This window comes from Zingiber officinale, chromosome 9B (genome assembly GCF_018446385.1).
Source record: "Zingiber officinale cultivar Zhangliang chromosome 9B, Zo_v1.1, whole genome shotgun sequence".
Taxonomy (NCBI): domain Eukaryota; kingdom Viridiplantae; phylum Streptophyta; class Magnoliopsida; order Zingiberales; family Zingiberaceae; genus Zingiber; species Zingiber officinale.
The window spans coordinates 1063430-1090237 of NC_056003.1; the positions used below are offsets into that span (position 1 = coordinate 1063430).

Here is a 26808-nt window from a genome sequence, read left to right on the forward strand (position 1 = left end):
CAACGCAGTAGAGTAGATGTTGTTGCTATTCTTTGCTTTAGGACTCACCCTCCTTAGATAGGAGGCTCCAGGCCCCTGGACCGTGACGTAGCCCAGCCAACCAGTGAACCCTACGTGTGACGACTGCAACGGAATAAAGTTTACCTTCCGGGCACCCGGACCAACTTCGGGCACTCGGATCCCTTCCGGGCTCCCGGACCACCTTTCTTCAGAAGCTCCTTTTCCTGCAAGAAAGTGTTAGTCCGAGGCAAAATAAAATTTATACTACCTTGCAAAATAAAAGTTAGCACAGTCAAATAAACGAGTAGTAATTAGATTCCATTTCACCGACATCGGAATCTAGTCAAGATCTCAACTTAGATTTCTGAAAAGGTTCTAAGTTGGATCGGAACCTAAGTTCCCTTCCCGGGAACGCGTCCTCACAGTTACTCTCCTCTAGTAACTTACCTGCCAGACGTTCGGTCAGCCCGTCGACCCATCTGGACTTCGTGCCAGCTATCAGGTCAGTCCGTCGACCTAGCTGGATTTCGTGTCAGACATCCGATCAGCCCGTCGAGCAGTCTGGGTTTCTCCTGCAACACTGAGTTAGCACAATAAATGAAACAGTATAATTAAACTTAGGGTTACCTCCCTAGGGTTGTCTAGCTTAACTCACTAGGACTTCCATTACCTGGCTTCACTCACCAGGACTTCCTCTACCTAGTTTCACTTACTAGGGTCTGACTTCACTCATCAGGACTTCCTCCACCTTGCTTCACTCACTAGGGTCTGACTTCATTCATCAGGACTTCCACCACCTAGTTTCACTCACTAGGGCCCGACTTCATTCACCAGAACTTCCACCACCTAGTTTCACTCACTAGGGCCCGACTTCATTCACCAGAACTTCCACCACCTAGCTTCACTCACTAGGGTCCGACTTCATTCACCGGAACTTCCACCACCTAACTTCACTCACTAGGGCCCGACTTCACTCATCGGGACTTCCACCACCTAACTTCACTCACTAGGACCTGACTTCATTCACCGGGACTTAACCTTTAGTTAGAACTTACCTTTGCTAGTCATCTAGTTCTGACTAGACTTCTCTCTCCCAAACATCAAGTCCTGTTTGGATCAACCCTTGGTCATATTGTCAAACATCGAAACCCTAGAGGTCGATTGCACCAACACTTTGGAGAGCTAAAATAACCAATGAAGGACATATTTGGACTCCTTGCAACTTTAGAAATCCACAGGAACTGAAATGCTCCGATTATACCCATTTTAGATTCGGTTGAAATTCATTAATATACCTAGAGAGCTCCGATTATACCAATTTTAGGTCTCGTGGATTTCTGAGATTGAAAAGAGTCCAAATATATCCTCCATTGTTTATTTTGGCTTCTCTAGAGGTGGAATTTTATATCAGATCTAAAGTGGGATTTCGACCGATTTCGGTCGAAATCTATTAATCAACCTAGAGAGTTCCGATTGTATCCATTACAGACTTTGTAGATTCCTGAGGTTGTAAGGAGTTCAAACATATTCTCTATTGTTTATTTTAGGTTCTCCGAAGGTGGGATTTTATATCAAGCCCAACGTGGGATTTCGAACGATTTCGGTCAAAATCCATTAATCAACCTAGAGAGTTCCGATTGTATCTATTTCATGTTCTATGGATTCCTGAGGTTGCAATGAATCTAAATATATCCTCCATTGTTTATTTCGGCTTCTTCAGAGGTGAGATTTTATATCAGGCACAATGTTGGATTTCAGCCAATTTTTAAATAATATTTTAACACATCTGGAGAAGCCTAAATAAACAATAGATAACATATTTGAATTATTTACAACCTAAGAAATTCACAGGACCTAAAATGGGTGCAATTGAAGTTCTCTATGTCAATTAGTGAGTTTCGATCAAAACCTACTGATTGACCTAGATAACTCCGATTGCACCCATTTTAGGTACAGTGAATTTCTTAGGTTGTAAAGAGTTCAAATATGCTATCTATTGTTTGTTTCGGCTTCTCCGGAGGTATTAAAATGTTATTAAAAGAATCAGTTGATATCTCATACACGTTGTACCTAATATAAAATCCCATCTCCAGAGATGCCAAAATAAACAATGGAGGACATATTTGGATTCCTTGCAACCTCAGGAATCCACAGGATCTGAAATGGATGTAATAAGAGATCTCTAGGTCGATTAATGAATTTTAACTAAAATAGACCGAAATCCCACGTTGGGGCTGATGTGAATCTCACCTCTAGAGAAGCTGAAATAAATAATGGAGAACATATTTAGACTCCTTGCAATCTCAGGAATTCACGGGACCTGAAATGAGTGTAATCGGAGCTCTCTAGATCTGTTAATGAATTTCGACTGAAATCCATTAATAGACCTAGAGAGTTTCGATTGTATCATTTCAGGTCCTATGGATTCCTTAGGTTGCAAGGATCCAAATATGTCTTCCATTGTTTATTTCAACTTCTCCGGAGGTGAGATTTTATATCAGACCCAACGCGTATGAGAGATCAGCCGATTCTTTCAAGAACATTTATTACCTTCAGAAAAGTCGAAATAAATAATAGATAGCATATTTGAACTCCTTACAACCTTAGAAATCCACGTAACATGAAATAAGTGCAATCAGAACTCTCTAGGTCAATCATTGGGTTTTGTTCGAAACCTACTGATTGACCTAGAGAGCTCTTATTGTACCTATTTCAGATTTTGTAAATTTTTTAAGATGGTAAGGAGTTCAAATATACCATTCATTATTGTTTTTAATATTTTTCAGTGGAGGTGTCTTGAAAAAAATAAATTTGAATAGAATAAATCGATAGGTGGGAGAGAAATTAGCTTTCCACGAGGAGAGAGAGAGAGGGAGAGAGAGAGAGTGAGAGAGAGAGTGTGAGTGTGTGTGTGTGTGTGAAGAGAGAAGGCAGTTGGTAGGAGGGGTTGAATAGGAAAATTAACCAAATTAATATGTCTTTTAGTAATTACTGAAGTATAGTATGTTTTTGATAAATAAAAAGAAGCTCGATATGCGTTTTGATAAATTATCGCAGACTGTTTCTTTCTTCGAAATGAGATTTTTTTTTTCTTTTAAAAATAATTTCTCTAGTATTTTCTCATTAACACTCTTTCTATTATGATTCAATATATATCCCCAAAGAAAAGGTTGAGTTTGTTTGTACATGACAGAGTTATTATAATAGAATAAAAGTTCGAATTTTGACAAAGTCAAACAAAAAAAAAAAAAAAATCTTCCCGTACTAGTTAATTATAATTTCTCGATTTACCTCCTTACATTACATATGGTTATAAGACCGACCATATGGGACTGTTGGGATGACGAATTTCATCTTTTGCTATAATATATATCAGACGAACTGTGGAAGTGGAGCTATTTTACAGCTGACCTCGACGATGACAGCTTTTGATTTGATGTCTAGAAAAATGTTCGTCGTCATCTCTTATTAACGTAGTTAGTCTCTTTCAAAAAAAAAAAATCTGCTACCTTAGTGGCCTCCTAGTATCGGTTCCATAGATATGGAGGGAGGTACATGCAGATACACAGGTCATAGGCGCATGGTGGGGTAACCCCAGGTCGTCAGTTCTTAAAAATCGATCCCTGACCATTACACCAGAAATATCATGCGCTTACTGTCTGCGCTACGCCCTGGGGGCACAGTTAATCTCTTTCAAACTAAAGAGTGGAGTCCTTGTACCTTCATTGGAATCTTCATATACAATAAACCCTTAACAGCGCATCATCAACAACGCACAGTTAAAACGCACAGTTAAAATGCACAGTTAATAATAATTTTACAGCGTATCCAATTATATGTGCTGCGGATAGTATAATATTTAATATAAACAAGGTGTACAAAAAAAAGTACGTTGTCAATAAATATTTCTCTAGTATCAGAGTGCGCTATTAAAACTTAATATTAATAATGTGCGAAACACGTTAATATTTATTATATATATATATATATATATATATATATATATATATATATATATATATATATATATATATATATATATATATAAATGACATAGTAACAAATACATACAGTAAATAAATATTATAAAATTTTAACATCAATACGCGCTGTAAATAAATATTATAAAATTTTAACATCAATACGCGCTGTAAATAAATATTATAAAATTTTAACATCGTATATTACGTGGTTAATAATTTTCAAACTCTAATGCTCTCCGCCGAAACCTCCCTAATTAATTTTAGAAATCGTCCCGCAATTATTTTCCGTCAAAAGCTCCTCACGCAGAAAACCCTCACGTGAACCAACCTAAACTCGCGACCTCACGCAAACTGCCTCTGCTGAAACTTCTTTGCCGCTAACCCTAAACTCTGTCTCCGGCGAACATCTCCGCCCATCCTTTCTCCGGCGAAGCCCTCTCTGGCGATGCCCTCTTTGCCGAAGCTCTCCACCGAATTGAACATCTTTGCCGAGATCTTTTTTTGGGCCAATCATCTTAATCCAAGTAATTATTTCTTATGTAAGTAGGATTTGCTTCGTTATTTATGATATGGTTGTAAATCTTTTGATCTTTTTCCTTCTTCTTACTTAGTTCTTTGGTTTATGATATTTGAATGTGACTTCTAACTCCATGCTTCTATTAGATTGGTTCTGCGCTTTGTTTGGGGGTATGTTAGTCGGAAAAATTTTTAATTTGGGGAAGCCAAATGTTTCCATTAACTATTTTTTACGAGTTCTCTTGGGTTTTGTTTTCTAGTTGGTTTTGATTAATCAAACTTCATCTTTTGGTATTCCGATCAAGGTTTCATCGACGTCTCTTACTATTTTGGTTCCTCTTCATCTGTTATTGAGGTTTTGATTTGGTTTTATCTATAAAAATAGAAACAGAAATAACTTCATTTTATGGTTGACCTTGTTTTTAGTCTGGAATCGGGATAAGCAAATTATCTGGTTATGTGATGAGTTATATAGGTATATTATTGGTCATCTTCTACTTGTTTTGATGGTTAACAAATCTAAAGTATTGATGTTCCTGTCCCACTTTTTTGTTTGTATTTGCACTAGATTTAATGCGCTGAAGTCGGGAACAATCAATTTCTTGTCAAGTCATCAAGTTTTCGAGGTTTATTTATTTTCCTTAAGTTGGTTACGAGTTATTGAATTTATAGTTACTCGACACTTGTTTCTTTTTTATTTTTGGTAAAGAAGAAAATCCTTGTGTTAGCTCGTAAACTAATTTAAATATGCATTGAAGGATCATAGGAACATTAGAAGTAGAAATTCGGTGACTTAAAATTAATTGTATTAGAAAAAAATATCTTTCGTATCGTATTATTTTTGTGACTTGCTAGAGATTTTAGCACTCCATTTTTTTGAGATACTTTTAGTATGATTTTTTTCTCTAAGAATTCAACACTCATGAGCATCATTTGTATCATGTAATGTACAATTGGATACTCATTATAAATTATCAGTTCAATTTAAAGCTAAATTGGTAGTTTTAGAAAGTTGTACATTGTCATAATTTTTAAACCTGAACTTTCTCTTCCCTTCTTATTTGGGACTTATGCACATAATTCTCTTAGCCACTTCTTAAACTTCTCCTTGAAGGTAATTTGCGGTTTTGGTTAGTTCATTACACTCCTTTATACACTCTTTAACGTACAATTCTTATAAATTGATATGATATTTAAATGATGATGATAAATGCATAAACGATATGCCGATACCTCTATTCTTGGCAGCATTTATTTCTCTAGCAGCTTCTTTTCCCTTGAATTTTTATATTATTTGTTAGTTTCTATTAAATATATTTTCCTCTTTATTAAAAAGAAAGTAATTGGTTTTTGCAGGTGTTTTTTTAAAAAATTTGATTATGACACGAGAACTATTTTTTTAAAATAAAAGTTAAATCTCTAGCAATTACTTCAGAGGTTTTAAAGGATATAATATGAACATTCTTTTCTCACAAATTTATGTTTAGTAATCTTTCTGGTTATTAATTTTTGTGTCTTGTTTTACGGTTGATCATCTAAATTTGGTAGTGTCACCGTATGATAATCTATCTTTCTTTAAGGAATCAGGCCAATCAATTGTCATGCCAAAATATTATCTAATGTAAATTGTTAAAGCAGATGACATGGGCTAGCTTTATTGCTAAGTGTAATTAGATATAGGTGAATGTTTGTAATAACTGTAATAGAACTAATTACACTAATGCAGTAATCTATAATTGTACCAATAAATGACGAGCATGCAATAAACATTAATAACAGTAAGGGTTAAGAAATTGTGTATCTCCGGTCGAAGCGTCGGACGTGCCGACTGTCTTTAGAGAATTGATTGCCGCCCACGGTGCAGAGGCTCTCCGGCAAAATCCTCCCAAGATCCGACAACCGCTCGCGTCGCTGGTAGGTGCACTCCAAAACGAGCGCCGCACTCGGACTCAACCTCAAATCGCGAACCAAGCCTCAGAACTCAGAAAGAAGAAGTAGAAAGCAAGGGAGAAGAAGGAATGCTTTGCTTTCTGGAGTGAATTGAGAAGGAAGTGAGGAAGTGTATTTATACACTTGAAGCAGTGCAGAGGAGGGACGCACACTTTGCTTCCAAATCAGCAAAAACAAACCTGGCCGCCCGTGAGCGCAAGGCCCACGGGCTGGGGATTTGCAACCCCCCTGCGCGCGTTAATCGCGCACGTGACGCCCGGTTTATGGATTTCCGGCTCGAACCCCCCAAATCCACTCGATTTGGGCTTGGCCCGCGCATGCGTGTAGGTCCTTTTTATGGATTTCCGGCTCGAACCCCCCAAATCCACTCGATTTGGGCTTGGCCCGCGCATGCGTGTAGGTCCTCTTATCATTGCTAAGCAAGGATGGAAGGGCTTCCTATATAAGCCCTTCCAAGCTTCTCCACTTAGCAATGTGGGACTAAAAACACTCCAAAAAAAATGCTTTGAATTTTTAAAACAAAATTCAACAATCCCCCACAAATTCAAATCATTTTAGTCAAAAACAAAGATATGTTCTGAGGCTTGGTTGCAATGAGCTTTCAGTGAAAATACCTTCCGGTTTGAATTTTCACCTAAGTACACCAATCTTATTCACATAGGTTTGAAGAGAACATAGTCTTGATCTTAAACCTTTTATATGTGAAGATTAATTGGTAACAACTCATCACTGGCGACGGTTGAATCCTTCTGGATTGGTGCATTACGGCCATGCCACCGAATCTTGTTTCATAAGTGCTAAGGAGAGTTGCCTAGACCCCCCACACTGCGGCCTCACAGTTACACTTACATAGGTGAGTTCTCCAAGGATGTACTGCAAGCATCCTGTCATTAAGACCTTGAACTCATTAAGAGCTCCTAAGCTCATCCTTACTAGCAGTCAAGCATCTATCCAGGGAAGAGACTATGAGATTACATCTCAATCAATTTGATGCTTACGTTTCACCCTTATAGCTTGTTTGTACCACATTGAACCTACTTTTTGGGATCTCCAATCAGATAGGTTGGGTTGCCGCTATAGATGAAACCAGGACAGGCCTCAGTCCCATTCCCTTACTGGATCTCTTGATTTTCTCAGAATCAAGTCCTTTAGTGAGTGGATCAGCAATATTGTCTTTTGAACTTACAAAGTCCAATGACACCACTCCAAGAGATACTAGCTCACGAATAGATTTCAATCTTATTCGTATATGTCTCTTCTGTTTCTGGTTATACTTGGAGCTTCTAATCTGAGCTATTGTTGTTTGATTATCACAGTGCACTGAAATAGAAGGTATTTGCTTCATCATTAAGGGAATTTCAGAAAGAAGACCCTTAAGCCAATCAGCTTCAGTTACTGTGGTATCCAAAGCACACAATTCTGCCTCAGATGTAGAACGGGTTATAATTGTCTGTTTAACAGACCTCCAAGCAACTGCACCGCCTCCAAGTGTAAAGACATAACCAGTAACGCCTTTACACTCAGCAGTGTCAGCTATCCAACTGACATCACTATATCCCTCCAGGACTGCAGGGAATCTCCCATACCATAAGCCCAAGGATATAGTGCCTTTCAGATATCTGAATACTCTATCTAATGCATCCCAATGCGTTCTGTCCGGACAGCTGGTAAACCTGCTCAATTTCGATATAGCAAAAGAAATATCAGGTCTAGAACAATTTGCTAAATACATTAGACTATCTATTATTTGTGAGTATCTTAATTGAGACACTGTCACACCACTCTTATTCTTGTGGAGAGTTTTTGAAGGATCATAGGGTGTGACTACAGATTTAACTTGGCTATAGCCATATTTCTCTAATACTCTCTCAATATAGAGTGATTGAGAAATTGTTATTCCATCAGTTGAACGAGTCAACTTTAGCCCTAAAATCATATCAGCATAACCCATATCCTTCATATCAAACTTACCACTTAAGAGGGCCTTAGTCTCATTAATAATAGAAATGTTAGAACCAAACAGTAGAATATCATCTACATACAAACATAAGATAATACAATTATCACCTTTCATTTTAGCATACACACATTTATCAGAGTCATTCACTTCAAAGCCAAATGATAGCATAACTCTATCAAATTTTTCGTGCCACTGCTTTGGGGCTTGCTTCAAACCATAAAGAGATTTGACTAACCTACAAACTTTGTTCTCATTTCCAGAAACTACATATCCCTCAGGTTGATCCATATATATCTCTTCTTCAAGATCTCCATTAAGGAATGCCGTTTTAACATCCATTTGATGGATCTCAAGATGATATATGGACGCCAATGCTATTAATACTCGGATTGTAGTAATTCTTGTAACAGGAGAATAAGTGTCAAAATAGTCAATCCCTTCTTTCTGTTTGAATCCCTTAGCAACTAGGCGGGCTTTGAATTTATCTACTGACCCATCAGGTTTTAGTTTTCTTTTAAACACTCATTTACATCCTATAGTGTTACACCTAGGAGGTAAATCTACTAACTCCCAAGTGGCATTAGAGATAATAGAGTTCATTTCACTTTTAATGGCCTCTTTCCAGTTCTTAGCTTCAGGAGAAGCCATAGCATCTCTATATGTCACAGGGTCACCTTCTATATTATAGGTGATAAAGTCCTGGCCTAAATCCGTAGACACACGTTGCCTCTTGCTCCTTCTCGGTTCTGTATACTCACTAGATTCATCTAGTCTAGAGTGACTTGAGGAAGGTGTACCCACTACGGATAATGGGACCTCTACGGAAGAAGGCTCACTTCTAGTAGAAATACTTGATTGAGGTGTTCTCGTCTTCATAGGAAATATATCCTCAAAAAATGTAGCATCGCGAAGTTCTACAATAGTATTTGCATCTATTCCAGGAATTTCTGATTTAATAATCAGGAACCTATATGCAATACTATTTTGAGCATAACCCAAGAAGATACCATCTACGGTCTTTGGACCAAGTTTTTTCCTTCTGTGTTCAGGTACTAGTACCTTTGCAAGGCACCCCCACACTTTAAGGTATTTCAAACTTGTCCTTCGACCTTTCCAAAGCTCATATGGGGTTTTATCCCTTGACTTCATTGGGACTCTATTTAGCACATGACATGCAGTGTATAGAGCCTCCCCCCACATAAAGTTGGGTAACCCAGAACTGCCTAACATGGAATTAATCATATCTTCAAGGGTTCGATTTTTTCGTTCTGCTATACCGTTAGATTGAGGACTATATGGAGCAGTTACCTCATGGATTATACCTGTATCTTGACAAAATTTTTGAAATAGGTTCGAGGTAAATTCTCCACCCCTATCAGACCTTAACCTCTTAATAGTTTTATCGGTTTGATTCTCAGCTTCAGATTTAAAAATCATAAATTTATCTAAAGCTTCATCCTTGGTTTTTAGCAAATAAACATAACAATAACGAGAGTGATCATCAATGAAGGTAATGAAATACCTTTTATGGTCTCTCGTTATTGCACCGTTAAACTCACAACAGTCAGTATGAATCAATTCTAAAATATCAGAATTTCTATCAACTGATTTGAAGGGTTTACGGGGTTGTTTATATTGCACACAAATTTCACATTTTTTCTTATCATTTATAGCATGCTTAGGGATCATGTCTAGATTCATCATCCTTTTTACAATATTAAAATTGACATGTCCTAATCTGTCATGCCACATATCATAAGACTCAATGTTATATGAACAATCAATATCAGAAGTTTTATTTAAAGTAGCATTTTCTACATTGAGTTTAAATAAACCTTCATTAAGGTAACCTTTTCCAATAAAGGTTCCTAAATGTAATATTACAACTTTATTACATTTGAAGTTCAACTCATAACCAGCACGAACTAACTTTGATCCGCTAATCAAATTCCGACGGACCGCTGGAACATGATGCACCTCATGCAGTGACAGGACTTTTCCAGAGGTGAACCTCAGGTCAACTTGTCCCCTGGCTGCAGAATGGTTCCCCATGGTCACGGAAGTGCCTTCAATTACCTGATAAGTAAGGAAGGCAGATCGATCAGCACAACAGTGTACATTAGCACCTGTATCAACTAACCATTCATTGGGTTGATAGATCAAGTTTAGTTCGGGTTTGAAGGTAACAAACCTATCGCCGGTGTCGTCACTAGCAGTCACGACATTTACTTGTGCCTTAGTGTTGGACGTATTGCTTTGGTTCTTGTCCTTTCGCTTAGGGCAGAATTTGGCATAATGTCCAACCTGTCCACATGCCCAACAAGGCTTAGGTTTAGTTCCAGTTTTCTTTTGAACCTTTGGGTTGGGTTTCATCTTGTTCTTCATTTTCTGATTTTTGAATTTCTTTTTGTCAGATGAGACTACTACATTCGCCTTTGGAATAAAATCCATAGGCATTCTTGTATCATCATTTTTATGTTGCTTCCGATGTTCTTCTTCGATATTTAAGGCAATCATCAAATCTTCGAGAGAGATTTTGCCTCTCCGATGTTTAAGAGTCATGCCAAAATCTTCCCAACTCGGAGGCAATTTTTCGATGATTGACAAGACCTGAAATTTTTCAGGTAATGGCATATCTCCTTCAGCAAGACCATGAATTTGGACTTGGAATTCATGTGTCTGCTCTATCACAGATTTGCCTTCAACCATTTTGAAGTTTAGGAATTTTGCCACAGTGTACTTTTCTAAACCAGAATCTTCAGAGTTGTATTTTTTATCCAAAGATTTCCACAGCTCTTTAGCTGAAGCGGTTGAACAGTACACATCAAATAGTGCGTCTGAGAGGGCAGATAGGATTCTCCCATGACAGAGATAATCCCTTTGCTTAAACCTCTCTAAGGTAGCACTACGAGCAGGTTCCTCTTCATTGGGTGAAGGAGGGTCTGTTTCTATAACGGAGAATAGCCCTAGCGTAGTAAGCCAAAATTTCATTCGTTGTTGCCAACGTCTGAAGTTTTGCCCGAAAAATCTTTCGGGTCGGGCGCTAGCCTCATCGGACCCCGTTACCCTATCGTTCATCATGTTTATTGATGCTACAATCAATTCTCTAAAATTGTAATAACTGTAATAGAACTAATTACACTAATGCAGTAATATATAATTGCACCAATAAATGACGAGCATGCAATAAACGTTAATAACAGTAAGGGTTAAGAAATTGTGTATCTCCGGTCGAAGCGTCGGACGTGCCGACTGTCTTTAGAGAATTGATTGCCGCCCACGGTACAGAGGCTCTCCGGCAAAATCCTCCCAAGATCCGACAACCGATCGCGTCGCTCATAGGTGCACTCCAAAACGAGCGCCGCACTCGGATTCAACCTCAGATCGCGAACCAAGCCTTAGAACTCAGAAAGAAGAAGTAGAAAGCAAGGGAGAAGAAGGAATGCTTTGCTTTCTGGAGTGAATTGAGAAGGAAGTGAGTTGAAGCAGTGCAGAGGAGGGACGCACACTTTGCTTCTGTACCTCTTCTCCCGCGCATCCCCAAATCAGCAAAAACAGACCAGGCCGCCCTTGCGCTCACGGGCTGGGGATTTGCACCCCCCCCTGCGCGCGTGACGCCCGGTTTATGGATTTCCGGCTCGAACCCCCCAAATCCACTCGATTTGGGCTTGGCCCGCGCATGCGTGTAGTTCCTCTTATCATTGCTAAGCAAGGATGGAAGGACTTCCTATATAAGCCCTTCCAAGCTTCTCCACTTAGCAATGTGGGACTAAAAACACTCCAAAAAAAATGCTTTGAATTTTTGAAACAAAATTCAACAATGTTTGGGTTGGATTTATTAGAATCTCTAAAGCAGAAATTGTTTTTCTTCCTTTTTTTAGTTTTACCTACACTAACCTCTCTCCTTTAAAGTAGTTGTAGTCTTCTATGAAGTGTCTAAATAATGCTTTGTTATTCTAGTCTTGTCTGGATGATTAGTGTTAAGGTTTGTTTCTCCAAATATCTAATCTTTCATTTTGTAAATGAATTATTAGCTATGTTGTTTTTTAGGTGGTTCTTTCTCCAATTTTGTGCAAAATCTTGCAGGATCACCTGAAACACAGCTCTCAATGATTGCTTATCTTGGAGAGCTTGTCTTGAGCAATGATGTGAAAGTCCTTGTAGCCCAAACAGCCGGTTCAATACTCGTCAATGTCATGAAAAGTGGGAGCAAGCAAGCGCGAGAAACTGCCCTCAAGGCTTTGAACCAAATATCATCTTATGAGACTAGTGCAAAGATACTTATTCATGCAGGCATCCTTCCACCACTTGTCAGAGATCTTTTCACGGTAGGGATCAACCAGCTAGCTGCCTATGAGACTGAAAGAGGTAGTTGCAACAGTTCTTGCTAACATTGTGTCTTCAGGTGCCAATTTTGAGAGATCCCTCTTGATCATGATCGTTGTACCTTGGTTTCTGAAGACATTGTACACAGTCTTCTTCATCTAATTAGAAACACTGGACCTGCAATTGAATGCAAGCTTCTTCAGGTACTTGTGGGGCTTACAAGTTCTTCAGCCACTGTTTTGAACATAGTTGTTGCTACGAAAAGTTCAGGTGCTACCATTAGTATTATTCAATTCGATGAAGCCCCGCAAAGAGATGTCAAAGTGGCTTCTATAAAACTCTTGAACAATATTTCTCCTTTCATGGGTCAAGAGCTTTCTGATGCTCTTCGTGAGACTGCTGGTCAGCTCAACAGCTTGATTAATATCATTGCAGATGACAGTGGGATCTCGAAAGAGCAGGCAGCTGCTGTTGGGCTCCTCGCTGACCTTCTGGAGAGTGACTCTATTTTAACCAGGTGCCTCTTGGATGAAGGAGCTTTCAGGATAGCCATCTCAAAAGTGACCAGCACCAAGCAGGGATAACTCGTGGGGGACGCTTTGCCGCTCCTTTCCTTGAAGGCCTCGTTAGTATTCTCTCGAGGCTCACATGCATTTTGGAAGGTGAATCGGAGATCATTGCCCTAATTCCTTTATGGTTTTGTACCAGTGATATAGATTTTATTTATATTAAAGTCATATATATTTTTTTAAAGAAAATAATGATGTTACTAAGTAAATTTTTTACTATTAGTTTGAATTATTTTACTTAAATGTGATATTTATGATCGAATGTGATAATATAATTAATTGTTTGAGTTTGAGTTTTATAATTGTGTATATGATATTGTAATTTGTGTGCGGTATTATAATTATATATGGTATGATAATTTGTGTGTAGTATTTATATGTGATATTTAATAATCGAAATTGCAGCGCGTGCTACGTGCTGTAAATGTTCTTAATTGCAGCGCGCATTACAGCATGCGGTGCGCGCTGTAGATGATCTTAACTGCAGCATGCAGTCTGCGCCGTGCGCTACGGATAGTCTTAATCGCAGCGTGCAACCTGGGCTGCAAATCTATTAACTGCAGTGTGTCACATGGTGCTAATAGTATTAATTGCAGTGCGCGATGCACGTTGCAATTAGTATTAATCGCAGAACACATTGCGCGTTGTGAATGTTCTTAATCGCAGCGCGCATTGCGTGCTGTCGATGTTTTATGATTTTTAACAGTTTACAATTGTGCAGCGTGCAATGCGCGCTGCAGATAGTATAATTGTACGCTGCGAAAAATGATATTTATTGTAATGACGAGTATTGACCGATACCGATAGGCAAGAAAGAATTACGGTGTTATTCTAGTTATCGACAAATACTACGACTATATTCACACGGGTGAACATTATTGTACTGCTGATATCAACACAAATTTAAGGGTGCGAAATAAAAATCTATACGGAATGATACTGTAGGGAACTGATGAAATAGAACCAGAATAATGTTAACTTCCCGGAATGACACTGTAGGGAACTGATGAAATAGAACCAGAATAATGTTAACTTCGTAACATCACCTTTCTAAGGAACAATAATCATGATAATCCAGTTCTTAGCTCACTTGAAACTTATATTCTTCAATCTTAAATATACAAATCAAAATATGAAATATATCGCACATGATTCCCATGTATTGCCTCTTACTGCAACAACAACAATAATAATAACAATCAAACCTTTATTGCACAAAGTGGGATTAACTATATGCATCCTTATATCCTAATACAATATTAAGTTTGATTCACTATGATATCCTAATCTATTTATCGTTGCTAACTAATTAAGTTTTTTTTTCATCTCCCTCTCCCTCCACTAATGTGCGATTATCTATTGCTGCAGTTCATAAGAAAATATGCTTTACCCCATAAAATAGAATATTACTTATCGTGGAACATCAACGAGCAGAAACTTGAGATATCGAATCAGTCGCATGCGAAGTAGAAGATAAAATGGTAGCTGGGGGTGTATCTCCATGAACTCTACTTGATGCATCTATGAAGGTTGGTCCTGTGAGCTCAAGAGTATTATCACTTTGCCCGAGCAACATAACAACAATCTCAGACATGGTCGGCCTCGAAGCAGCAGCAGACTGTGTGCAGAGGAGAGCTATTTCAATGATCCTTTTCACTTCCTCTGGAGAAAATTCACTAGGATCTAAGGTTTCGTCCACCAGCTCAATCAACTGATCGAGTTCATATAGTTTCCAAACCTGTCTCGAAAAAGGTAGACAAAGAGAATCAAAATACAAGATGGTATAAATGAACATAGAATGTATAAATATGATATCTTGCCATCTAACTGATATTGTAAGTCGTAATAACAGCAACTGTTTGGGGGTAAGATTCCAGTTCGATTGTGTTTCTGTTTTATTTGTTATCATAAAGTTCATACTTGAGATTACATAAGGTTTATTGCGATTACCCATTCAAGGAGATACTGAGCGTCAGGCTCGAGTTTCATGTCATAGTTTTTCCGGCCACTTATTATTTCAAGAACAACAACTCCGAAGCTGTATGTATCAACCTTTTCAGAAAGTTGCCCCTGAATTGCATACTCAGGTGCTGTATATCCCCTACACGATACAGTATTTGAGAATTTGAAACATATAGTTACAAATATTGTGGAATGACTGCATGGGAATTGAACTCTGCAAAGACTTACAAAGTGCCAGCAAACCTAGTGCTGAGGTGACTCTTGTCCTCTGGCAGAAGGCGCACTAGGCCAAAATCTGCAATTCTTGGCTGGAAATCATCGTCAAGAAGAATGTTGCTACATTTTATATCACGATGTATGATACAAACGTGGAATTCCTGATGCAGGTAAGAAAGACCACGAGCCATGCCGACAATTATGGAGAATCTCTGTTTCCAGTTGAGGAATCCACGTCTGTCACCTGTAAAATGATTTCAACAAGACACAAACCGAAGAAACTCAGACTTATATCAATTTCTCCAAGGCTGGATGTAACTGCCAACTTTCCGGTATTTGATCACATATGAAAGTGAAATGAACTCAGATAAGTGAACAGAAGAAACCTTTTTTTAGGGTAACAGAGAGGGAAAAAAAACCTTCTTGCTGATGAAGGCATAATTTAAACCCAACTCCTTGTGCAATAAAGGAAGGTCCTTACCAAAGCTAGTTAGCTCAATCAAAGAAAAATTATGATGATTTTTTAAAGAAAAAATTAGTTAAGATTCTTTTACTCAAAGCACTTTGACATTGACAGTAATCAACTAACCATAAGAACTAAATGGTATTCTATTACATTAAGTCCCTATTGGCAAATAAATTTTTGCATGCAATCCCCATCCATGAAAATCTTTGTTTTCACTCCCCAGTCAAACATATTTACCTAATTGCCCATGATATTTTTAGGTACAAAAAGTCTAAAAATCAATATAAATCCTCTTAAATGGAGTATATTAATTTAGAATCTAGTATATTTTCTATCAAATTGAGTACGATTCTTTTTTCACCTCAAAATATACTCGATTTTAGTTTAATGTGCTGAATTTAATAGGAATTATACTCATTTTTGGACTATTTGTACCAAAAAATATGAGGGTTAATTTCGATAGAAAATATACTCGATTCTAGTATAGAGTGCTGGATTCTAGTGTAAAGTGCTGAATTTAACAGGAATTATACTTATTTTTAGACTTTTTATACCTAAAAAATAAGAGGGACAATTTTGATAGAAAATATACTCGATTTTAATATAAAGTGCTAACTTTAAGAAGAATTATACTCGTTTTTGGACTTTTTTTATTCAATTTTGGACTTTTTATACTTAAAAAACCTGAGGGGCAATTTAGGCAACAATATTTGCATGAGGGAGTTGAAACAAGTAATACTTTGCATGCAGGGAGTGGAAACAAAGTTTGTTGAAGATGGGGATTGCATGCAAAATTAACATAGTGGTTGGGGATTTTTCTCTAATTTACCGTTACATTACATTAAACTCAGATATAATTGAAAGTTGTATTGAAAATAAAGTTCCTGAAGTTTCTACCCTTCCTCTATGCTAAAGATTAATTTAATTTTACTGAAAACCTGAATCCTTTTTACTAGAATCACTAATCAAGAGTTAAATTGACAACTTTTCCTCTTGTTAAAGCAACACAAGAGGTCGATCGATGATACTTATTTTGCACCTTTTGGTCCCTTCTATGCAACAATTGTGTGCATTGAAGCACTACCTATTACCTGGTTTTTGCTCGTGGCAACAATTAACTACGCCAACGTTCCAAGACAAGCAAAACAATGTTTTCAAGGAAGAAATTTGATGCATCTTTTAGTCTATTTTTGCCTCACTTCTTTCTATTGTTGGCTCACAATCAGAATGGTTATTGCATAGCAAATTGGTTAAGGAAGACCGTCATATGTCAAAAAGTCCTACAAAGCACAAGATATTACAAAGACCGCCACTGAGTGAGGCATATATTGATTGGATGTGTGTTTCAGTGATTCTTATTTATCAAAACAGTAACAATAAACAAAAGTGAGAAACCACAAATTAATTTTAATGATCTTGTGCGCCTATTGGCTAAATAGAAAGCACAAAGAAAATGAAAACTCAGACTTAAATTTAATTGTACACATTAACAGTATCCATTTTATAATGAAGCAGGCATTCAAAGTAAGACGCAAGCTGTTTGTATGTTGAAATTAAGAAATTACCAAATATGAATTTGTCAAGGCTGCTATTTGCCATGTACTCATAGACAAGAAGAAAATCTTTGCCTTTGCTAGAACATCCATGCAGACGAATTAAATTTCTATGGTGAACATTGCTAATGAGCTTCACTTCGGTCTGAAAATCTGCTCTTGCCCTACTAATTTGAGCAATTGCTAGTCTCTTTACAGCAACTGTTGTCCTATTTTTCAGTATGCCCTGTGAAAATTAGAACTGTCAGCATATCTTAACTGACTTTTTAGCATAGGGCAATTTATGCATATCAACTATGCCATCACAATTATTGACAAAAGAAGAAAAACCTTAAAACTTTACCCAAGTTTCCAGATCTGGTACATGATTCATCAAAAACAGAACATTTTATACACTTAATGGGTCTCACCTTGTACACATCACCAAAACCTCCTTCTCCTAATTTATTGTCTTTACTGAAATTATTTGTAGCTTTTTTTAGATCCTTGTAACGGAAATTTAATGGACCTTGTAACTCAGTTGCCCCTAATATATCGCCTGCACAAAGATAACCTCATGAGAAATTACTTGGATACGAAGCATAAATGTCAAGCGTGATTCATTTTGCAAAAGAAAAACACAAGAACTTCACACAACTGAAAATCATTAGCATGAAGAGAAATAGAAGACTGACATGACAAGCTAATATCCTTTCTATTTTATTAAGACCAGATGAATCATAATTGATTTCAACGTGGTAATACAATTTTTTTAATAAATACAATCCTGTTAAATGCATTTTAGCCTGTCATGTCATATTTCAGTCTTCTATACAATTTTTTCTAGCCACAAATATATCACAAGTGGTACAATTAAACTTGCATAGTGTTTAATAGAGGTATAAGATCCATATAGCTAACCCCAGATAGTTGACTCTTATATGGTCGGATTAAAATATGGCAATGGTCTACGCCATCAAATGATTAAGCCATTAGAAATAATATGATATGAAGTTCAACTCACTATTGAACTTCCGTCAATAACAGAAATTAAGTGAGGTCTCTAGATGCGACAGCCTTCAACCTGACAAGAATGTTAAACTTATTCTTCTCAAAAGATTTTATCAGAGTTCATGGTTAAGCACCCTCATGGTATATCCATATATACAGAATTAGAAAGATGATGTATTTCAAAGCCTCAATAAATTGACTAAACTCTCAAGTAACACAGAAAAATAGGCCAAAAAGGTTGGTTTAAGAGGATTAGTTCAGACGTTAATGAGAAGCCCTTTTGCCAACTAGCTACCTCCATTATTCTATATTTAATCAAACAAATGATGCCATCGACTATAGACATAATAGCATTCAAGTTTTGTTTCAGCAAGAAAAAAAGGAGATGATTAACACCAACGTCCATGGAACTACTGATGTTGCATGGTTGTTAGTAGTTAAAGAACCATCACATTCATTTATGAAGATAATGAATATGTCGCTAAAAGCTGGTCTTTCTTCCACTTATCATACAAAAGAAGATTGATTTGTAGAACTTGTTAGAAAATTAGTTTTCGTATGGATAGCTATTTCACGAGTAGACCATCATAAGGTAATTTTTCGAGTGAATGAGAAATTAATATTTAAGATTATTTGAATAAGGAAAAGTTAACCTGATATGATCGGAAGAAAGAATTAGCTCGCACATGAGCTGGATTCATGGATGTGAATACACGAATGCTAGCTCGAGTATGTGTGAATGTTAATATGAGTGGAACAATTGAAAGGTAGATATGCGGCTGCGCATAGAGAAAAATTAATCAATTAATTATTGAGAATTAATTAATTGATTAATTAAATATTAATTAATCAATTAATTCATATATGCAGCTGAATATGCAAAATTAAAATAGTTAACTTAAATTAATTTGATTAATTAAGTTAATGATATTTCTAAATGACATACTTACGTCTTTTCACCTATTAGAAGTGTCTCTTTATCCTTTGGGAGAAATCCTTCATCCCTGTAAATAGAACCCCACTCTTTCTCCTCAACTTACTTTAACACTTAAGTTATGATTTCTCCTATTGAGTTCTCTCTCCCTCTTCTCTATGTAGAGTAACAAGACTTCAAAAGTTCGTTAAAATTTAAAATTTGAAGTGCTCTTTCGAGGTGTAGGTTGTTGTTTCTTTGGGAAGCGATTGTCATTCAACCGTGTGAGCGGAGCAATACCGTCTTAAAGAAAGAAGGTCTTGCAGTCACTACGACCTTAACACTTATCCATAAGGATAAACTTAGCTGAAGGAGTGTATTGATATCTGAAGGGATAAACTGACTGGACAAAGTTGATGACATGTCTATTACCCCGAGGGGATGTCTCGATAACTAGAAGGGTGTGTTAAGAATATAAATGAGACAAGATTTCGCCTTACCGAGTTTCCTGGAAAGAATTCTAACCCTAACTTTCAGGTGAGTAGAGAATAGATTGGATTCACGAACCTTTTCGATCTTGTTGATCTCTGGGTCTCCTCATCCACAGAAGAGTCACAAGCCCTAGAAGAAGCAACAGGCCGCCGACTCCTCCAGCGACTCCCCAAATGATGGCCCTTCGCTTGCTCGATCTCCCTGTTCCAGAACCAAATCCATAGCTAAAGTAGTACCATAATTACACACAAAAACCCAATTTTATCTGGAAGAGAGTAAGAAAATAGAAGGAAAAAAGAAGCCCAAGCGGAAACCATAACTACGACTTGGCTCACCTGAATTCAAGAAAGGGGATAAATCCATGGTTTGGTTGGTGGGGAAGAAGGACTCGTTGGAGTATCTCATGAAGCAGCCGGTGTCCATCGCCCGGCCGTCAGCCAGCGGAAGGCACAACTCTGCATTATTCACCGCCGTCGTCAGGCACTGCCCGCACCCCTCCACGCTGACCGAATTCACGCACTGCGCTATCCCGAACACCCCGTCCCTCTCCGCCGCCGCGAAGAAGTCCGGCGTCTTCGGCGTGGCATTGCTCAAATCCTCCAACAGCGGCGGAACCGCTGCGGCGAAGCCGCTCGTCGAGTTGCGTTTACCGCAGATGTTGCCGTTCCCCCGGCCCGTGTTCTGGTCGAAGAAGGGGGTGATCTCGTAGCGGAGGAAGCACCCGTCGTAGACGACGCGGGCGCCATTGGCCGGGCCGCAATAGCGGCGGATATGGACCTCGGCGGCAGAGAAGCAAGTGAGGCAGTCGGCGGTGGATAGGTAGCCGCGGCACTGAAAGAGCGCGTAGAATTGAGGGTCGCTGTTCTGCGCGGTCGCGAAGTGAGAGTCGGAGCTGCTGGGAGCGGCAGAGGAGATGGTGGAGTGGAGGTCGGCGAAGGTGCGGTTGATAGTGGCGGCGAAGGCGGTGGTGTTGGTCACGTTGATTAAGCTGCAGGCGTTGAGGATGAGGTTGGCCTGAGGGTCAGCGTCGGTGATCCGACTCCATAGTAGAAGCGCCAGGAACGCGAGCGCCGAAGCGAAGTAGGCCATGGTGCGGCGGCTGGGTACTGGATGTGAGCTTTTGGGAGTCCAGGACGGGATAAATTAAACAGACTGCAAGTCCACTTTCCGTTCCACGGGATGAAAACGTGGAAATTACTGACCGAAATCCAATATAACGGCGTTTAGTAATAAATTTTCTACCCAAGTAACATTTCACCTATATGTATTTAAAAGATAATACTTATATCTCTTTCGATTAAATTTAATAGAAAATGAAGAAAATAATTATTATATATTATATTCCTATAATCAAAGTGATGAAAAAAAGTATATTTTAAATTATTTAATTTTATTTTATTTATATAATTGAGTATTAATTTATATATATATATTATTAAAGATTACACATAATTTATTAATTTTAATTAATAAATATACAATCAGAAAATATCAATTAGCGATTTGAATGGTCTAAATTAATTTAGATATCAACAAACAAAGAAAAAAGTGAAGGTAAATTATTAATAAATTTATTGAGATTATCAAACAATATTAAAAAAATAGAATATAAAAGGGGATTAAACGTCACTTTCTAAATAAGGGGCCAAATTTAAAAAATAAAGAGGATTAAAGATATTTTTCCCTAAATATAATACATTTATTTTAACAATATAACAAGCAAAATTGGCACGACGCATTTAAAATTCATTTTAAAGTCATAACGCCTTTTTAATTACAAAGTAAATAAATCAAACATTTATAAATAAATTTAATATTTAATTCGATAAGTTTTTATTTATATTGATTGTCAAATAGATAAATAAATTTAAATGGCTCATTAAATTAAATTAAATGAATAAATTTTAATATATTATTTAGTTTATTAATATTTTTATGAATAAATATTATAAATTATTTATAAATGATATTCATGGTTAATGTCTAAAAAAATTAAATAATATTCATTAATAAATTTTTTTATTAAATTTATAAATAAACAAAGAAGTTCTTAGGATAAATAAATAAGTTTGTGATATCAAATTCTTTAACTAAATAAATAAGTTTAAAATTTTAAAACTTCGACCAATTAAGCAACCTCAAATTAAACTTGAATCAAATTTTAAACTTCTAAAAAAAACATTAGTTAAAATTAAACAATTATTTTAAAGATTTAATTTATTTTAAAATCGATTTAACTTGACTCGATGATGTTATCAAATAAGTTTAAAACTTAACTTGTTTATAATCCTATGTTATATATATATATATATATATATATATATAAACATTTTAGATGCATTAACTTAACAAAATTATTTTTACTTCTTATTTAAGTGTGTAATACATGCATTAACTTAAGATTAATGCAGAATTTAAACGATTGAGTGAAAGGTTGACATTTCACAAGCTAGTAATGATCATTGCTCGATCGTTGACATTACCCATTGGTTGGAGCTCGTATATAAGGGGGTTGCAATCATTAGCAAAAGATGTTATGCACACGAAAAAAAGCAGAAGCTCTCCACCTATATTGCCATCTTCATCTGTCGTACAACTCTTGCTCGGCGGAGTGCCCGAAACTGTTATATCCTGGGAAACAGATGATTCGAGTAAACCTGGGGGCGAATCTGTTTCAAGGAAACTGCGACCATCGCAGGCCTCGGTCGTTCGCTCATTCGATTGCTCTGCTGCTACGCCAGTCCACCCGCTCAAACTCTTTATCTGCTCAACCTCTTTGTCCGACCGCATGCCCGTTTAGCCGTTCACCCTCTCAGACTCTTTGTCCGTTCAGACTTTTCGTCCGCTCGACCTCTTCTTTCGCTTGTCCGGCCGCACGCCCGTCCAGCCGCTCACAAGCTCGGACTCTTCATTTGCTTGACTGCTCATTCGCTAGGCCGCTCACTCGCCTGGCTACTTCGTTCGCTAGGGTGTACACTCACTCATTCGTCGCTAGCTAGGTCTGCTCGACCGAATGCTCACTCGTCCACCCGCTCGCTCGGTCCGCTCGGTCGTAGCTCACTCATTCAGCCGCTCGCTCGGTCCGCTCGGCCGTACGCTCACTCGTTCGGCCTCTTGCTCGGTCCTCTCGGCCATACACTCACTCGTCCGGCCACTCGCTCAATCCGCTCGGTCGCACGCTCACTCGTCCAGCCTCTCGCTCGGTCCGCTCGGCCATACGCTCACACGTCCGGCCGCTCACTTGATCCCCTTGGCCGTACGCTTGCTCGCTCGGCCTCTGGCTGGCTCGGCTTCTCAGCCCGCTCTGTCGCTTGGCCATTGTGCAGTTTGCGTTCGACACTTAGTAATAACCAACTTCTACTAGCAGCATGAGATTATCTGTTCAGATTATCCCGATAATTCGATAAATGAATTGAATTTAATTCAGGATAGATTACATTTAGCTAAATCCTAAATATCTCTAATAGGTTGTCCAACAAGATAATGGGGTAATATTAATTTCATGTATTAGAATTTTGGGTTGGTAAAATATAATAGAGTATAAGTTGGATCCTATATATTGGGAATGGATTGTTCCTTAATGAATTCCATTAAGGATTTAGTGAGCTTTGACAAAATTTTGATAATAACAAGGGTTTATCAGCTCCAATAAAACTATAACATTATTTAATGAAGTGAAGCAGTTGAATATAAAATAATACAAATATGAAATTTTTAAAGAGAATTTTGTGGATAATTTATAAAAAAATTATGATATTTGAGAGTCTCTTTAACATTTTAATAAAATTTTAAAGAGTACCACTATTTGATAACTTATTTACATAATGTTCATCTTCTGGATTCTCTAATTCAAAGCTACTTCTTGTTTTCTAATTTAAAAAGATATTTTATATTTTTCTAAATAATCTTAATTTGTGTTTTAAAACCTCCACGTAAAATTTGTCATTTTCTCCGTATTGATAATTTAGACAATTCATGCTATTAATCGATAAAAAAATTAAAAGACTATTCAAACTTGGGAAAAACAAGTTCATGGTAACTCTATAAAAAATTTACATTCATCATTCTATATTATTTAAATTGACTTGTCGTCGTTGTCTATATTAACTCAACTATTCTTAATTCAATCTATTTAATCTGTTAAGACCTTATGAGCTTGAAGAGGAGGTTGAATAGCTCCAATTACTTCATCGATTCAACTTGTATAGTGGAGATTTAACGACATGACCAAATTCGTACATGCATAACACTAACATTTTTTTTTTATTTGGTATTCACCTCTTAGAGTACTCATCCAAGACCTATTATTCCTCTTCATTAGGCCAAAATTAAAAGTGGAGAAATTTCTTGCAGTAATCTTACAATGAGTTTACAACTCTCACACGATATATAAACAACAAAAGAGATGAAACAAGAGAGATTACAAGTTTAGCTCGATTCTCCTTCTTTTAATTGCTGGAGGATGTTACAAATGAGAGCTTGAGGCTGATATTGAACAACAGAGTATAAATGGAACACAAACATGTTTTTGTGCCCTATGCCCCCTTTCAAACAACTCTAAATTGGGTTGTTTTATTTTTCACTTTTTTGCTAACCATTAACTATCCGTTGAATGATCACTAGCTCCGGATCAATGGTTGAGACTATCCCAATTTTGAATCCCAATCGATTGGTGGGTATGATAGTACAGAATCAATTAACAATAGATTTGACAGTCTTCTATTCGCTCGAAAACCTTTGCCATACACCAATCGATTGACAACTCTCAGTCTAGTAGACCAATCAATTTGAGCATCTTCTGTTTGCTAGACATACTCTATCAATCAATTGCACTAATTGATTGATAACCCTCAATCGATCTGGCTAATCAATTTAGAAAGCTTCTGTGTGCTCGAAATTTGTTACCAATCAATTAGTGAAGCTCACCAATCAATTGATATATATACTACTTGCCTAAACCCAGAATTTCGAGTTTAACCCAATCAGTTGTGCCAATTGATTGGTGAACCCTAAAATAGTGTTTTTATCCCTAAACCTTCAAGAAGTACATTCCTCCCGTTAATGTATCAATCAATCCCAATTACCTTAGGTTAGATGAACCTTATGTGCCTTGAACTTTGTGCCTAGCACTTCCTCGTCTCTAGATCTTCATCTACCCTTGTATCCGATCTCGCGATATGCTCAGGTTTCCACCTTTTGTTAAGAATCCAATCATTGATCTTCTTGGTCTTTACTTGTCTTGTATCCGATTTTCTGACCTGCATGGACTTCTTCTTGCCAAGAATCTGACCCTCAATCTTCTTGGACTTCTCTTGTCCTATATACTCGTAACTTAAGTGAGATCCAATTTATCAACATAAACTTAAATAATTGTTAATTATTGAAACTTATCATCCAGAGCATAATTGCACTAACATTTTTTTTTAAATATTTGATAATCTATTTAAGCTTAGGCTAATTTTCAACATATGATAATATCAATTATTAAACAATATATGTCCCCTCGGATGGGTCTAGTAGCTAGCACATGAGGTGTTGTCACAATGAGGTCTGAGGTTCGAATCTCGATAAAGCCGAGGTAAATACCTCTCTTATGTATTAATCACTATTCCAAAGGCTAGTAGCCGTCCGTGATTTATCTCCTCTGTGTTGGCCTTGGGATGAGTTGACGGGGGCGCTGGGGACGAGCGTATTCATCTTTTGCCACAATTATTAAACAATATGATAATATCAACACAATAGGCATACAAACTGTAAGATCATGTCATAATATAAGTACAATAAGCATGAACTTAAATATGTTATTTTTTCCCTTTATCAAATATTAAAATGAAGCTAACACTAAAGGATGAATAACATAACAATGACGGGGCAACCCCCTTAACTTATACATTTTTTAAAGATATATGGCACAACCCCATAATTCATAACTACCAACACATAATCAAGGATGGGAAACTCCCCGTAACTCATGCAATGATAGGGTACATCCATACATGTTACAAAAACAACCAAACAATCAATAATGGTGCTTTCCCCTTTAACTTATGCAATGATAGAATACACTCCTTCACATCACAAACAAACAGCCAGCCAGCAAACCAACAATGGGGCACTGCCCCGCCAAAACATAAACTGACAAAGAAAACAACCACAATGTTTCACAACTAAATAATAGGAACTAGAAGCATCACATAAAACTAGAGTCAATCATACAAATTGTGTCTACAATGAGGCAAAGGTAGTCATACAACATATCAAAAGTAATAAGAGAATACATAAAATCAAGCAACAAAATATCCTAATAAGTACACAACGGCCAACTCCTACTAGAGATCCAAAATGCATGATACTATATCATCATCCATGCTGGTGGATCATCATTTGCTAGAGGAGGTGGTTGAGGAGGTCTTGTAGTCCATGAATGAATCAGATCATGCAAGGAAGCAACACTCTTTTGGATGTCAATTTGGCGTCGCTCAATACTCGCATACTGCACACTCATCTCAACCATCTGAAGCTCACAATCCAGGCGCATCTCCTTAAATCGGGTATCCATAATCTCCTTGAGCTCAAAGACTTGAGATTGAAGGTCATCAAGTTGATCATAAAGATCAAGCACATCATCATCGTTGCTGTAGGGTCCCTAGCGATGATGACATATGATGCTGATCCCTCACCCCTATGTCCTGGTCTCAGTCCCTCACCTGACTGACGATGATCTATCTGTAAGTATCTCGTGGTAGTTTTGATATGATCAACCAAGTCAAGTTAGGTCCTATTATAGTTTTAATCTCCGTGTCTAAGTGTGCAAGAACTTAGGAGCACAGGAGGTTGAGCGAAAGATACAGCTAACGAGAAGGATAGCACGGGAGAGAGTCAATGGGCTTGGTTCGTTTAAGGTACGAGGCG

At 37.4% G+C, this 26808-nt stretch overlaps 2 protein-coding genes across 6 annotated transcripts; one reads left to right on the top strand and one right to left on the bottom strand.

The window, feature by feature from the left end:
- The first annotated feature begins 4261 nt into the window (after positions 1 to 4261).
- LOC122022589 (U-box domain-containing protein 44-like) lies at positions 4262 to 13613 on the top strand. 5 transcript variants are annotated; one of them, XR_006123028.1, is made up of 4 exons: positions 4272 to 4507; positions 12496 to 12737; positions 12815 to 12938; positions 13171 to 13613. XR_006123028.1 is itself a non-coding variant. In XM_042580625.1 (3 exons), exons 1-3 carry the CDS (start codon positions 4429 to 4431, stop codon positions 12839 to 12841), a joined length of 348 nt encoding a protein of 115 aa, XP_042436559.1. In that variant the 5' UTR covers positions 4262 to 4428; the 3' UTR covers positions 12842 to 13613. The 5 variants fall into 5 exon arrangements, 2 of the variants coding, with proteins under 2 accessions (XP_042436559.1, XP_042436558.1); XM_042580625.1 differs by having other exon boundaries at positions 4262 to 4507; positions 12815 to 13613; XM_042580624.1 differs by having other exon boundaries at positions 4262 to 4507; positions 12496 to 13613.
- A 755-nt stretch (positions 13614 to 14368) lies between these two features.
- LOC122024496 (cysteine-rich receptor-like protein kinase 2) lies at positions 14369 to 21031 on the bottom strand. The gene is made up of 7 exons (XM_042583138.1): positions 20232 to 21031; positions 19972 to 20097; positions 17912 to 18039; positions 17514 to 17727; positions 15495 to 15726; positions 15255 to 15405; positions 14369 to 15042 (listed from the first exon to the last, which is right to left on the bottom strand). The coding sequence occupies exons 1-7, from the start codon at positions 20983 to 20985 to the stop codon at positions 14728 to 14730; spliced, it is 1920 nt and encodes a 639-aa protein (XP_042439072.1). The 5' UTR covers positions 20986 to 21031; the 3' UTR covers positions 14369 to 14727.
- Between the last annotated feature and the right edge of the window lie 5777 nt (positions 21032 to 26808).